At 36.7% G+C, this 15019-nt stretch overlaps 1 protein-coding gene across 1 annotated transcript; it reads right to left on the bottom strand.

Moving 5' to 3' along the window:
* Positions 1-7401: 7401 nt before the first annotated feature.
* Positions 7402-9236, bottom strand: il10 (interleukin 10). Its single transcript, XM_056467713.1, has 5 exons — positions 9029-9236; positions 8824-8880; positions 8438-8596; positions 7939-8001; positions 7402-7843 (listed from the first exon to the last, which is right to left on the bottom strand). Exons 1-5 carry the CDS (start codon positions 9194-9196, stop codon positions 7748-7750), a joined length of 543 nt encoding a protein of 180 aa, XP_056323688.1. The 5' UTR covers positions 9197-9236; the 3' UTR covers positions 7402-7747.
* Positions 9237-15019: the final 5783 nt, after the last annotated feature.

Here is a 15019-nt window from a genome sequence, read left to right as displayed (position 1 = left end):
AATTTTCTCATCCCCAGGCAATGCAGCAGCCACCTCCACAGCTATTCAACATATTAACTGTTTGATTGTCACACTTAGCATGCTCCTTTAACAAGGCATATAATAGGTTGTTTATGATCCAGTGATGATGCAGGCTTCAGGGTTGAACATGCAAACAAACTTTGTGTTTGAAAAGGTTTGAAACTTTGAAAAGGTCTATAAATATCATGCAGTAGCGTAGGTACTGTTTTTTTGACCAGTGCTAATGGAAACTAGCGTTTATAGCCTGTAAGTAAAGAATTTAACTAAAAAATAAGTTAATACCTGTATGATATTACACTGTACCTTCATTGGACCAGTTTGGAAAATGGATGGAAGTAGGCACCATCTTGTGGGGACAGGTGGAAATTTATTTTGGAAACTCACAGGGTAATGGGCATTCTCTTGCTGCTTTAGTGATTTTGGAAAACAGTACAAATCGCATTCTCTTGAAATAGTGGAACTATATAGGAGATTTAGGACACATTCTTGGTCAAGAAGAAAGTCACTTCAAAATAGGGAAGGAAGAATATCGAATGTGTTTTTTTTTCAAACGTGGCATTGATTTCAGACAGTTTGAGTTGTGTGAGTGTTTCAGTTACTGCTAATCTACTGGGAAAAATAGAAACATGAGAAAAATATAAAATATCCAGTGAGTTGCAATTCTGAGGTGAAAAAATGCCTTGTTAATTCAGTGGTTTGAACTGAGAAAAAAGGAGAGAGTTACTCAAATAACCAGTCAGGGTATGCAAAAGAGCATCTCTGAAGGCATAATTCCAAATGTAAAGTAGATGAGTTACAGCAGCAGAGGAGCACACTGGTGATAATCCTGTCAGAACAGAAAATTGAGGCTAGAAATCACACCGGCTCACAAATGTAGAGTTGACAAAAATAGAAGATTGTTTGAATTTTTCCAGGATTTGATTTCTGTTGCAACCTTTAGAGTGACTATTCAGAATTTGTGATAAACAACATGAATGCATTGATCCACCCTTCCCTTTATCAGTGGTTCACGTTGGTGGTGGAGAGCTATAGTATATTAATGTGCAATTAGAGCATAATTTTAACACCACAGTGTCTTGGATATCCCCAGGTGGAACAAAATAACATAGCTGCTGTTCATAATGTATTTGAAAGAAAGATATATTAAATGTCTGAACATTATCAGGAAGGCTATTCCAGTGTTTAGGAGCCATATATGAGATGGCTTGACCTCAATTAGTGGACCTTGCTATTCTGGGTATTACCAGAAGCCATGAGTTTTAAGATCTTAAAGAGTGGGTTGGATTGTAGCGAGACAGAAGGTTGACTGTTTAAAGTTTTATATGTAGGAAGCAATATTTTATAATCTATAAAGAACTTAACAGGCAGCCAGTGTAAGGAGGATAATATTGGGGTGATATGATCATATTTTCTTGACCTGGTCTGCCACAATGGCAGCTGCATTTTGCACTAACTGAAGTTTGTTGGGCAACCAGTGACCAGAGCATTACAGTAATCCATTCTAGAAGTAAAAAAGCATTAACTAGCTTTTTTACATCTGCGATAGATAGCATGCTTCTTAGCTTAGGAATATTTCTCAGATGAGAAAAGGCTGTTTTTGTGACATGGGAGATATGGTTTTCAAAACTTAAGTTGCTGTCTAACATAATGTTCAGATCTTTTACAGTAGAGCTAATAACAACATTGTATCCCTCTTATTGCAGGTTAAGTTATGAGATCTGTGTACAGGATTTTGGCCCAATAAGTAATACATCTGGTGGTCTGAATTTAAAAGAAAGAAAATGTTGGTTATCCAGTCTTTTACATGTTAATACACCCAGTTAGCGTAGACAGTTCAGATGTCTCATCGGGTGTTGTTGAAATATGTAATTGAGTATCATCTGCATAGCAGTGCAAGCTGATCCTGTGTCTTATAATAATGTCTTCCAGGCTTAGCATGTATATTGTAAACAGCAAAGGGCCTAAAACTAATCCTTGAGGGCAGCCCATACTTTACTGACCTGATTTGTGAAAGCTGTCTGTTTAAATTTACAAACTGGTAACAGTTAGTTAAGTACAACTTAAACCATCATAAAGCCTGTCCTTGGACACCTGTACAATTTAAGCAAACTCTGAGGATATCATGATCGTTAGTGTTAAATGCAGCACTGAGGTCAAATAAAACTATTAGCAAGATGCAACATCTGCCAGCAGCTATGAGTACAGTAAGTCATTGGTTATTTTCAGTAGAATTGTCTCCATACTGTGATGAGACCTGAAACTGGACTGAAACACTTCAAAACTTTCATAGAAAGGAGCATAATAGTGCAGAAACAACTTTTTCTAATATTTTAGACATAAATGGTTAATATTTAAATAGACCTATAATTAGCTAAGTTGCTGGGATCAAATTGTGGTCTCTTATTAATAGGCTTAATAACAGCTAGCTTGAAAGGGTTTGGAACGTGGCCTAAGGAGAAAGAAGAGTTGATAGAGTTAAGAAGAGGTTCTCCTACTACAGGTAGCAACTCTTTCAGTAATTTTGTTGGAATTGGCTCTAACATACATGTAGGTAATTTAGACATTGATACGTTTATCTAGCTCCTCCTATCCTGTGATTTTGAAGCACTTTTTTTTAGACTATTTTGATTTGGTGCAGTATTTAATGAAACTGAATTAAAAGAAGGCGCAGAAAGTTTAGCATTTGTATTATCTGTCCAGAAGCCTTCTAATTATCACTGAGAATTTATGAAGTCGTCACTATTAATTCGTGAGGGGACATTTTGTTCAGATGACAACCGATTGTTTGTTAGTTTAGGAAAAAGTGTGAAATAAAAATCTAGGATTGTCATGCTCCAGGTGCCCAGCTGCTGAGCCCCAGGGAATCACCCCGGCTGCCCTTTCTCAGGTCTGTCAGCAAACTGGCTATGATGGAGAAGTCAGAGATGAAACATCTATAGTAGCCCACTAACCCCAAAAAGGCAAGTACCTGGGACTTGGTGGTGGGCCGGGGATCTTTTGAAGTGCTTCAACTTTGGACTGTTGTGACTGGATCAGCCCCAGGCCAATGTGATATCCCAGGTACTTCTGCGAGTCCTAGGTGAAACTTCCAGGGGTTAGCACCCTCTGCAGGCGAATAAGATGTTTATCCCAACACCTTGACTCAGTTATAAATTAAATAGTCCAGGTAGGCTTCTGCATATGACTGATGGGGCCTGAGAAGCATTGAGAAGAGTTGAAGGGCACCTCAATGATGGGTAAAGCTATTAGAGAGCTTGAGGGAGGTCACTGTGGCGAGGTCGTCTGACAGATGGGGCAGGCCTGGCAGCACCGCTTAACATCTGCCTCCACTCCTGGCCAGTGGAATTGGTCTCTGATCCTTTGGGTGGTGTTCATGACCACCAGGTGGCCTACCATAGGGTGGGAATGAGCCAGCTCCTGTATGGTGGGAATTTTGGATTTTGGTACTACCAGGAGGATCTTCTGCTCCCCCTGCCACATTGTGAGAGAGAGGAAGTCACCGACCACACCCACTTTGTGGGACCACGTGCCTGGGCTGACAGATAGTGACCTGTTGTGCAGAAACATATCTTGTATCACCGTGCACACAGATAGTAGGTGTCTTTGTTTTACCTTGTGGGTTAGGCTGAATAGGGGTTATAGAACCTGCTGTCGAGCCTGGCCAACAGCGGTTTTCCATTCAGTAACACTTTTCGGGAGGGGGTGCCCAGAAGAATCGTTTGGTGCAAGACACAGCCAGCCAGCCAGGTGTGTGCAACTTTTGCAGCTGTTTATTAATACTGACTGTCATTGTTATTACTTGGAGTTGTGGTTAAGAATAGAGCAATATGCTGGTGTAACTGCACTGCTTTACCAGTATGTTTCTGCATTATGCTCACACATATACTCTGTACCATGGCTGCTTGCTTCAACACTTTCATGCTAAGCAGTAATGGGTGTTTCATTTCTAACGCGCTGCATGCAGTAAACCAATCACAAGAGACTGGGTCATCAGAACAAACACTGCAGATTAACTTTGCGGAAAGGAGGGGTTTGAAAAAATTAATTGCAGAACAAATCATATGGGAGTCGTTGTAATAATTAGGTAAAAATAAATGCATATTTTAAGCCTGTTGTTGGGGACCCTTAATACCAAACAATGACCTTTATAATCCATAGTAGGTGTACTTTAAATCTTTTGTTAGCACTAGCAACAGGTTCTTACTTTTAATTTATAACATCTAGTATTTCACTTCTCAATACAAAGTGTGCACCATTCACAGTTCGCAGGAGGACCGTTAGGATGTGGGCGATTAGTCTTGATCGTTATCAGCCTGGACTAAATGCATTTGAAACTATTTTGTTTTAAATCTAGTTTCATTGTTGGTAAACGAACTGGGAGTGTTTTTTTCTTTTTTCTCATACCTCAGATGTAACAGCGAGCAGGCATAAGGCCAACTGAGAGGAAATGACTTGCATCCTACCAGACAGAAACTTCAGCAAGAACATGTTGCTCTTCTATCTTGCATGTTTGAAATTACCATAATTTTGTGATCAGCATTTTGTAAGGAAAGTGACTTAAGTCAACTGAAAGTGTTAAATAGATGGTGGTGTTTGATTATTGAATTGTGCAAAAAATATACTTTCCAACAAAACACAATTTTGCACTCATGGCAGATCAATACATTGCTTAGAATTTTGACATTTTTCTGCTTTTTTTGTTAAGCACCATGCCATTCCTTTTTTCTGAATTGTGACTGTGTGAACTTCACTTTGAAATTGACTTGGCACTTAACAGTGAAATCTTAAGTAGCGATTCTTAGAATTTGACTAATGATGTTTCAGGACCAAATTTTTCAACAGTCACACAACAGATATGGGTACTCTGCCCAAATGGTTGCATCCCTACAGGCCCCCAGCGCTTACAGCAAGACTCACTCTTTATTGTCAATCAATGGCGGCCCAAGATACCAAGTTGTTTGAGGATGGTGATGGTCATGGCAAGATCACACTGTGGTTTAGTGGCTGCTTAGTGTGGAAATGAAGCAGCTGTAGTTCTTCCGTGTTACAGATCGCAACCATATTGTATGCAGAATGAAAGCAAAGTCAACCATTGACATCACCGGCTTCTGGGAAAAGGTTCAGAAGTTTCAGTTTGGAAGTTATTTTGCATCCTGGAAATACCTGTGTCCCCTGTCAATAATAATAGTAAAACCAACCCATTAAGCCCCTTTCTTTGTAAGTAAATATCCAGTTTCCATGCATAGTAACATTTTAGAAATTGAAATAAAGTAATAAAACAGACAATTACACCACTAAATACTCAGTCAAACAGAAAAAAACTGCACTGGTGAACTTAATGATTTTTTTTATATTATTAGTGAGCAATTCCAGCATTATTGATATCACATTTGCAGTGAAAACTCAATATATAAATTGACATAGAAATGATATGTCAACATTATATTGAAACATCTGTTTATATTTTCCAGAACAACTAACCACAGAGTTATGGGATCAGAAAAAATATCAATCTGTAAACATGTTTTATATTTTAAATGAGGGAAATAAACATGCGTTATGAATGTGACCGAAAAAGTTTACAACATACTTTGTAGAAATTCTGTGAATTAAACTGCACAACCCAAAAGAAACAATGCTAATCAAAAGAATAAGAGTCCCTCACTGTAGAACCAACATTATTGATTTTATTTTGTTTTACAATTTTGCAGTTATGAGGAAAAAGTTCCATTATGGATGTGACGGATGTGAAATTGTCACTTGTGTGACTTTGGTAAATCAAATATAATTGGTTGAAAACATTGACAAAGACATTTTTTAATATGTTTGAGTACTGAAAAATAAAAGCCTACACAAAAAGCTTAGAACTTACTTGCTGAAAACTATTTTTTAATGACAATGTTGATATTTGCATGGAATTGCTCTGTTATTATTTTACCTGCCCGATTCGTGCAATATTAATTCAGCAAACATTAATTCAGCATATATATATATATATATATATATATATATATATATATATATATATATATATATATATATATATACATATATATATATATATATATATATATATATATATATATATATATATATATATATATATATATATATATAAAGCAAGTCCGGAGACTGTTGTGTACCGGTACGCCCTGATTGTATATAAAATTCACTTTAATGTGTGACATGACTGAAAAATGGTCATAAATTAATATTTTCTCAGTTCAAATGAGTAGCGGCTTAAACCTGGAAACAGTATTCCATACGTCACAAGTTAACAAAAGGATTAATGTTGTTTTTTTTAAATAAAAATACTTATTTTATACCTATTTTTTTACATTTTATTTTGTGTACCACATGAATGCAAATAAATGCTGCCTTTGCAGATTTATAGAAGTAGAACTGAACCTAAAATTGCTTTCATCAGGACTTTGAAAGCTTCCAGATGCCTATGATAGACAAGTTGTTGATTAATAAAAAACACTTTTATTTTCTGCTCAGTAATTTCCTAATTGGGAAATGAGTATTGCAATCACTACATAATTTTTTTCTAATCACCAAATCTCACTTATATTTGTTCTAGTTTAGAAGATGTAATGTTTTGGTGCCTTAAATGGCAGTACCAATTTCCATAACAAAACCCAGCATGGTTTCATACACAGCAAATGATTGTTAGTTGTTGCTAAATGCACAAGTGTATCACTCTGTACTCTTATTATTGTGCAGACACTCCAGCAGCCAGTTAACCACCCCAAGCCGTGCATAGCGTGTTCTTTCACAACTGAAACTAACATCTCGTTCCCATACAGTTTTGCTTACTCAGTAGCTCATGCAGATGTACAGTTCCACGACTCGTGTTAGCTTTTACATAGTTAGTCTCATTAGGTGAGACACGAATCGCTGCAATTACAGTAAAGGGTTGACTGCTAAGCTGCTGGTAACTGCTCTATTTAGGTCAGTTCTGAGGTTAGCACAGTCATGTTTAACCCTTACCCGCTCATTTTTGACACACCCTGTCAGCGATAGTGTTAAACGATAAGCCTGCTGTTTTAATGACATGGCATTTTAGAGTTTTAGTCTGCATATAGTCAAGGAGGTAAACGTAAGACCCGTATGAAGTTATTTCAACATGAGGAAGACGGCTAAACCACATGAACCAAAAAAGGAAATTTCTGTTGCGCTTTTTTTCACTCTCAATAATTTATTGACAACACTTTCAATAAAAATTAAATATAAGCATTAACAATACACAAACATCGAACTTTTAAGCTTATAAAATACACAAAATAAATAAAGCCCACAAAAACACTTAAATATTAATATTAACATTCATACAAACCCAATCACATTATAATCTCATAAGTAATTTTAGTACTTTATAATAAGTATGTTGTTCAAGTTGACAAAATACAACTTAAATTCAAAACATGGCTGGTCAATTTGACCTAATACTTCTTGTATTACTTATAATACATAATTTGTATTACTTGTAATACTTTTCTAAAGCATTGATGTTTTCCAGAACTCCAGAAACTGAAGATGAAGAGGCTGTCATTGCAGTGCATCTAACAGTACAGTAGTGTGATGGATGGACGGACGGGGTAGGTGATGTGCAAGTGATTTGTGGATGAAGTCCATTTGGCTTTGTCTACTGCATCCATGCAATACTGTTTTCAGAGATTTAGACAGAGTAATACTGGCCCCTGTCCAACCCAGCAACATCCTATTAGTGCTTAACCCTCTTTGAGGCCAGATACTGCTCGATGTACCTGAAGAGCAAATCAAGCTCCCCCATAGCTTTATAAACCCCCTTTTCCTTCATCTAAAAGAAGAAAAAAAGAGATGTTGTCAATTTTTGGAATAGCTTTCAAATGAAATCTGATGATCATCTTGTTCGTGTTGATGTATCAGACTTACCTTTTCATATGAATTCTTTAAGCTGTTGACTTCGAAGGGATTTTGGCAGGAAAAGTGCTTCTTCTGTAACAAACATAGATAGACGTTTGTGTTATTTCATGTAGCTTGCAATGTTAAAAGACACCTACTTTGCCTCACCATACAATTTCGCAACGCTAACTGGGCATTTCGGTCATTTCCAACAGCTCTTGCCAAGAAAAAAGCCACATAGACTTTCTACATATGTTCTCTATATTACGACATTCTGAAGATGCCTAAAGTTCGCTTTTTGTAAAATAACTACATATTAGCATCATCATTTTCATGAGGTATGGACCGTCTTGAGCAGAGTTTCCTGCTTGAAAGTATTAAGCTGATTTTGTTGGTCTACTGGCCTAGTTAGGTGGTCAGTCACTTGGTTTTAGGGGTTGTGGCTGGTTTACGTTTGTCAACAGATTTACTCTCTCAGTGCAATCACATCAAAGAGATTTAATCAGATATTCAAATCCAAAACACTTACGCATTTCACCATATCCCGCTTGAGTTCCTGAAATATATTTCCAATAGAGTCGATTGGGGTTTTGGAGTGCTGTAAAGGATTCTTCCGAAGAGCTGTTGGCAGAATGGTCCCCAAGTAGAAATGCAGGATCTCATTCATGACGTGACATCCATAGGGACTCTGTGGATCATACAGACATAAGATTCACCTTTTTATCTGCTGTTTCAGACACCCACAGTTGTCACACTCTGACACTGCCGTAGCAATGTGCAGATGCAAGATGCTACGCAAGATTTTAGCCTCGCTTAAAACCTACCCAGTTTCACTATGATTAGTTCTGCTATTGCTAATTTTGAATGCGAATAACTGCTGGTGTTGTGCTGTAGGAGTAAATCAGTGGCACTTACGTTTATGTTATGTTTTATGTCTTCATTTAATAATGGTTCCAAGTCATCGTTGGACTCCTGAGGCAATGTAAACAACAAAAAAATCCGTTAGAAAGAACCTCAGATTTCAATACAACACACACACACATATAAACGCTCAAAAGCAGAAATGGGAGTTGCAAAACTCACATTTCATCCAGCTGGAGATCAGTCAAAGTATACTTACATAAAACTTCTGAATTTCTTTGTATGCAGAACGGAGCTCCCTCAGCCTTACAGGAAAGCCCTCCACAAATGAGCAACAGTCAGTTTTGCATTCGACTCTTCTGCTGTGAGCACAGTCACAAAGTAGAAGCGTGAGCAGTGCAGAAAGGATGACTCCAGAGATAATCATTTTTTAATTTCTTTTTTTTTTTTCTTAATCCTTTCTTGATTTTCAGCCAACAAGTGAGGAGATGTACAGATGAACTCCTTGGGGTGCCTTATTTTATACCCCATTTTGCTAAATTTCCTGTCCTGTTGGGGAGGGGTTGGCAGTCATTTACTGGCAGTCATCTGTCTCTTATTCTGTGTCATCATAAATACTTTTTTTTTTTGACAACCGATGTAGGAGAATATTTTCTTGGATGAATGACTTAATGACAAATCAATGAAATGTCTTTATTTTCTAGAAACTTGTTTTATTGTTATAAGATTCGTAATTGCAATTTCCACAAATCCCCAATGTCTGTCTATCTAATGGTTATTCTAATTTTGAGACTATTTTTTATTTATTTTTTGTTCTGTCTATCTGTATAATTCTATTGTTCTAATTATCTGTTGTTCTAACATACTGTCTTACTATCTAATGTTCTATCTGTTCTGTCTGTCCGCTGTTCTAACATTTTGTCTATCATTTCATCTATCGTTTTAACAGTCAATATATTGTCCTTAGTGATTTTACCATCTGTACCAAAATAAGTGAGGATTTTTTAGTTTTTTTAGAAATTACTAGATAAAAAATAGAATAGGAAACATTTTAAAATGATTTATTATTATACATATATATTTGTGTTATATATTTATCACACAGCGATATATATTGTATCATTTATGTGTTCATCATTTATCTGACTTTTTATTTTTAACAAGTTTAAAAGTAGAATTTTTAAAATGTAATTCTGTCTACCTAAACAGGTCAAATATAACTTTATCTTTGAGAATGAATTCTGGAAAATGTCAAAATAAGTTATAAATAATGATTTTAATTGATTTGAATCAACCTTAGATACTTGGAACTTAATCCGTCCCCCCCTCGCCGTTACGGGAATTGTCTGTAAGAAGCTAGCTGAGACATTTCATATCTAACTTTTTTTTTACGTGATGTGGAAGCCCTCTTTGCACAGGTGATGCATAAACTCAAGCATCCAGAGATGACTGTTAGGGGTCCAGTGTGGTTGCTGTTTAACAGCTAACAAATGGTGTTTTAAACCACAGGGATCTCTCACATATACCTCCAGTCCCCACTGATTCTAAATAAATGCATGTTAACCTTACTCCTGAACTGAGTTTACGTTAAAACCTTTCACAACTATTGTGAAAACAGGCACATTTCTTGGGTAAAGTTGTTTCAGTACACATATAAAATATATAATATATAATTATTTATGGGCAGCACGGTGGCGCAGTGGGTGGCACAATCGCCTCACAGCAAGAAGGTTGCTGGTTCAAGTCCCGTCTGGGCCAGTTGGCATTTCTGTGTGAAGTTTGCATGTTCTCCCTGTGTTTGCATGGGTTTACTCCGGGTGCTCCGGTTTCCCCCACAAGTCCAAAGACATGTGGTATAGATGAATTGGGAAGGCTAAATTGTCTGTTGTGTATGGGTGTGCATGGGTGTTTCCCAGTGATGGGTTGCAGCTGGAAGGGCATCCGCTGTGTAAAACATGTGCTGGATAAGTTGGCGGTTCATTCCGCTGTGGCGACCCCTGATTAATAAAGGGACTAAGCCGAAAAGAAAATGAATGAATGAATAATATTTATAAAATTCAAATGTATTTATAAAATTAAATAATATAAATGGCCTTACCTGCATTTTAAATTCCTCTTAAAATCCATTACTTTTATCCACTACTTGTTCTGATTAATACTGCCAACAAAGTGAAAATAAAATTGTCTAGCTAGATCAATACTTGGATAGACTCTATTTTCCTGATACATGTTTTGCTCATTAAATGAACCCAATGAATGGTGCAGAATGGTCAGAGGACACGTTTTCTGACATACAATGCTCTGTGTAAATGGTGCATGTAAACAAAACAGTTCTATTAAACAGTTCTATTCATCAAAATAAGAGTTTGGTCATCTAACATGTTTAAAAATAGAAAGAGAATTTATTTAAATTCTAATGAAAAAAAATATATAAATACAACTAAATGTGAATATTTTAGTTCCTCTTGATTTAGCTTCTTTTTTTTTTTTTTAATTGTATTTAATATTTTCCCCTAACATATAAAGTTTGGTGTACTCATTTTTGCACCATTATTTTTTGTTATTTTGTCAGATTAGTTCCAGATTTGCCTTCAGTATTGGCTAACTTATATGCACAAATATATACGTGTACAGCATACTATAGGAAATATGACTTTAAAATATAAATTTGTGAGTAGTGTACTCATTTATGCTGAACACTGTGTATTTATATATTTATCTTTGCTTCCTTAAATCCAAACAGCACCTCTTTTATTTTTTATTTTTGGCCAGGCAGTGTGTTCGACACACTTTTACAACTACACCACAGACTGGCCACATTAAGCTAATGACGCAAGCAGCCACAATGAATTTTTGAGCTTGATGTGTCAAAGACTGTGTTGCAAAATTAGCGAAACTACATTTAGAAACGGATTTCCCAATGATTCCCATTTATCAGTAGATTGAATATTATCCAGATATTAAGATATATTTGGTATAACCTAATTATATAAAATGTCCAGGCCGACTGGCAATTAAAGTTGAATGTAGTTTGTTTAACATTCTACACAGCTCAGACAGTGGACTCAAATCCGTTTTGAATGTTTTCAGCCATTGCTTTCTTACTGTAATTGTAGTCATTTTTTAATAATTAGAATCTGTTTGTCCATAGTTAAAGCCAGCTTTAACAATTACAGCAATAGTCGTAAACTCATTCCTGGAAGGCCGCAGCTCTGCACAGTTTAGCTTCAACCACCTCCAACTCACACCTGCTTTATATTCTCTAGTAGTCTTGAACACCTTGATTAGTTAGATCAGCTGTGTTTGATTAGGGTTGGAGCAAAACTGCAGAGCTCCGGCCCTCTAGGAATCCAGTTTGAGACTTATGAATTACAGTCTACAAAACCTACTGAAGGCCGCAGCTTTTTTGTGTGATAAATATAGATATTATGTAAGAATTGCAGTAATTATAATGACGGAAATATCTCTTTCAACAGAATTCCTTTGTTAAATATACCTCAGAGCTGGTTATTATAAGAAACAAGTGAGCATTGCGGAATTTCATTAGCTGTCATTAACTGAGTAATGAAAGAATGAGTGAGTTAACCTGTTCCATGACTTAACTATAATGCCATGTATGCAAACTTTTCTGTCTCTACCTCATACTATGCATGAGTATGAATCAATGTTAAGCCCAACCCATGATGCAAAAAAGAAAAAGAAAAAAAAAGGTGGTTTTCTCTTCGGCATGTTTGAGGTCTGTCAAGTCTTACTGATAGGTAAAGATTACTGAAAGTTAGTTGAGCGTAACGGAGGACATTTCATCCATGGAGAACATGAAACCAAAAGCAATTTGACCATTGCTTCAAATCAGCTGTGTTTTTTGTGGTTTTTCTCTTATGGAGAACTGTTTAGAGTAGGCCATATGTAATACATTCCTATACATGTATGTCTTGAGTGTCCCAAAAGCTCTATGACAGGGTATTAGATATTTATATGCTTATTTGTTTGGAATTGGATTCTTTTTGAACTTTTATAATTTACTTGCCTTCATATCAGTCAAAATCCATAACATCCTTTGTTCATTGACTTATTTTTCATGTTGGTTTCTTGGTGCTTTAGATTTTGGCAACCAAACTGTTTGAGTGACAGTTCAAAATGTTACATTATATAAAACATTATTCTTCAGAGAAAAAACAAGTCTAACATGTTGGATTTATTGTGTGGACTTCTCTTTATTCACAGCTGAATGACTCATCTATAGTAGATTGATTACAGTCACAGCTGACGTTTCGGTTATGTTTCATGTTTCAAGGTAAATGTGTTGAAATGATTCCCCAAATATTTATTTATTATTATTTATAAGAATGTCTTTTTCTTTTGTACATCAAAGTCAAGAGAAACGGGAAGTCGAAGCCGCGATCAAGGTGTCTGGCTGAGATCTGACTGCATTCATTCTCGATTTCACACGAGCGCAACTGCATTTACTTGTCATGAGTACACGTCATCCTATAAGGTAAATGGTGATGAATTGAGGGTAGAGGTAATCAGCTTTGATGGGAAAGCTAAAAACACACTTGTGATTACGAAATGCCTGTAGTGAGAACATTTACAATTAATTGAGGTGTTTTTTGTCCTTTTTTTGTCTGGATTTGCATACATTCAAACTCTTAAACATCAAACAATACTGTGAGTCTAATGAATGTCTCCAGGTATTTGCTGTTCATTTTAAACAATCAATTTCAAGTTTATTCCAGTATATTATCTAGTTCTGAGTCCCATTTGCTCAATTGACTGCTGTTATTCTCAGTATTTACAATGGACTAAACAGAAATAGCGTTGTATTATTGAACCCCTTGCTTTCAGTTTATATTTCACAGTAGTGAAAGCTTTGCATAAGTTAAATTTAGCGTTTCTATTTCTATTCTAAAGTCCCAAATTGCATGCCTGATTTCTGCTAGTTTCTGTCAAGCAAGTTTCTGTGGTCATTGCTATCTGGGAGCCAATTCAGCTGAAATAAAACTTCCCCACATATCGACTCATTAAAAAGATCATGGCTTTTTAATAGTGGTAAGTTGTGTAAAGTCTGGTAATTGCGTTAATATCGTTATTTTTAGTCAAAGGGGTCTTGTGATATCCTGTCATAAAGACCATGCTTATGAACTGATTCCATACTCCATTAGTAACAAGCCATCGTGCATCATGATGAAACAGGACAGTCTAAAATCCAGCCAGAACAGCATTGGCAGCATAATAATCAGACTATATTCCGTTAAATAGACCTAAGCATTCCTTTAGCTGTTCAACCTTAAAACAAGATCAAAAGCAGCTGAGCACTGCATGTGTATCCATAAAAAATACACAGTTTTAAAGATGTGGCATGGTGCAATGCTATTAGTTGCAGTGCTACTTCTCCAGTGTTTAGTTGGTCTCAGTCAAGCTGTGTGGATCAAGTCTGGAAGGCTATTCTAAAATGCAGTGACCAAACGTTCATCAGGAGTGATGTTTAAAAAAAGAGCATTTCAAGAGTTCACACTTAGCTGATGATTGATAATAAAGCATGTTTGGCATGCTGTCCCAGGAGAGAGCCCTGAGCTCATAAGATCCTCGAGCCCGGGGCTCCCTCCCATTTGCAGGGTGAGAGGGGAGTTTGAGGTCAGATAGATCTCGAGATCTCCCCCACTGTTAAGGCAAATGGGGGATTAAGATTTGCAAGAGGATGTGCTGTTGATTAAAAAGCTCATCTATGGTGCCGATTTGGTTCATTCAATTTACCTATGTCACATAGGTCTTTGAATTGTGGGAGGAAACTGGAGAACCCGGGGCATACCCGCGTGAGCACGGGGAGAACATGGACTCCACACAGAAATGTCAACTGGCTGGGTAAAGATCTGAGCCAGAGATATTTTTGCTGTGAGGCAACAGTGCTAACCAGTGGGCCACCGTGCCGCCCTGTCAAGGAAAAGAGGAAGAGAAGGGGTGGATTCTTTTAGATGAAGATGACTAAGGTAAGTCAATCATAAGCATGTGATCCTCTCGAAATTAGTTAATAAATGAACTTCACTTCCTGTGAACTGAGAAATGATCCAAAGTTGACTTTAGTGAAGTAAAGAAGTCAGTGACAAGTGGTGGTGGATGCAGTGGCGGTTCTAGGGGCGGTGGTGCCCCAATGTCAACAAGCTTGGCCCCCCTCTGATCCCTCTAAATTTGGACAGGTATTTTTGTGTGACAACTAAAACACCACGAAGAAGCGAGATCAGCTATTGGTGGC

The sequence above is a fragment of the Danio aesculapii genome, chromosome 11, assembly GCF_903798145.1.
Source record: "Danio aesculapii chromosome 11, fDanAes4.1, whole genome shotgun sequence".
In the NCBI taxonomy this organism is placed as follows: Eukaryota; Metazoa; Chordata; class Actinopteri; order Cypriniformes; family Danionidae; genus Danio; species Danio aesculapii.
This window is presented reverse-complemented; position numbering and strand designations above follow the sequence as displayed.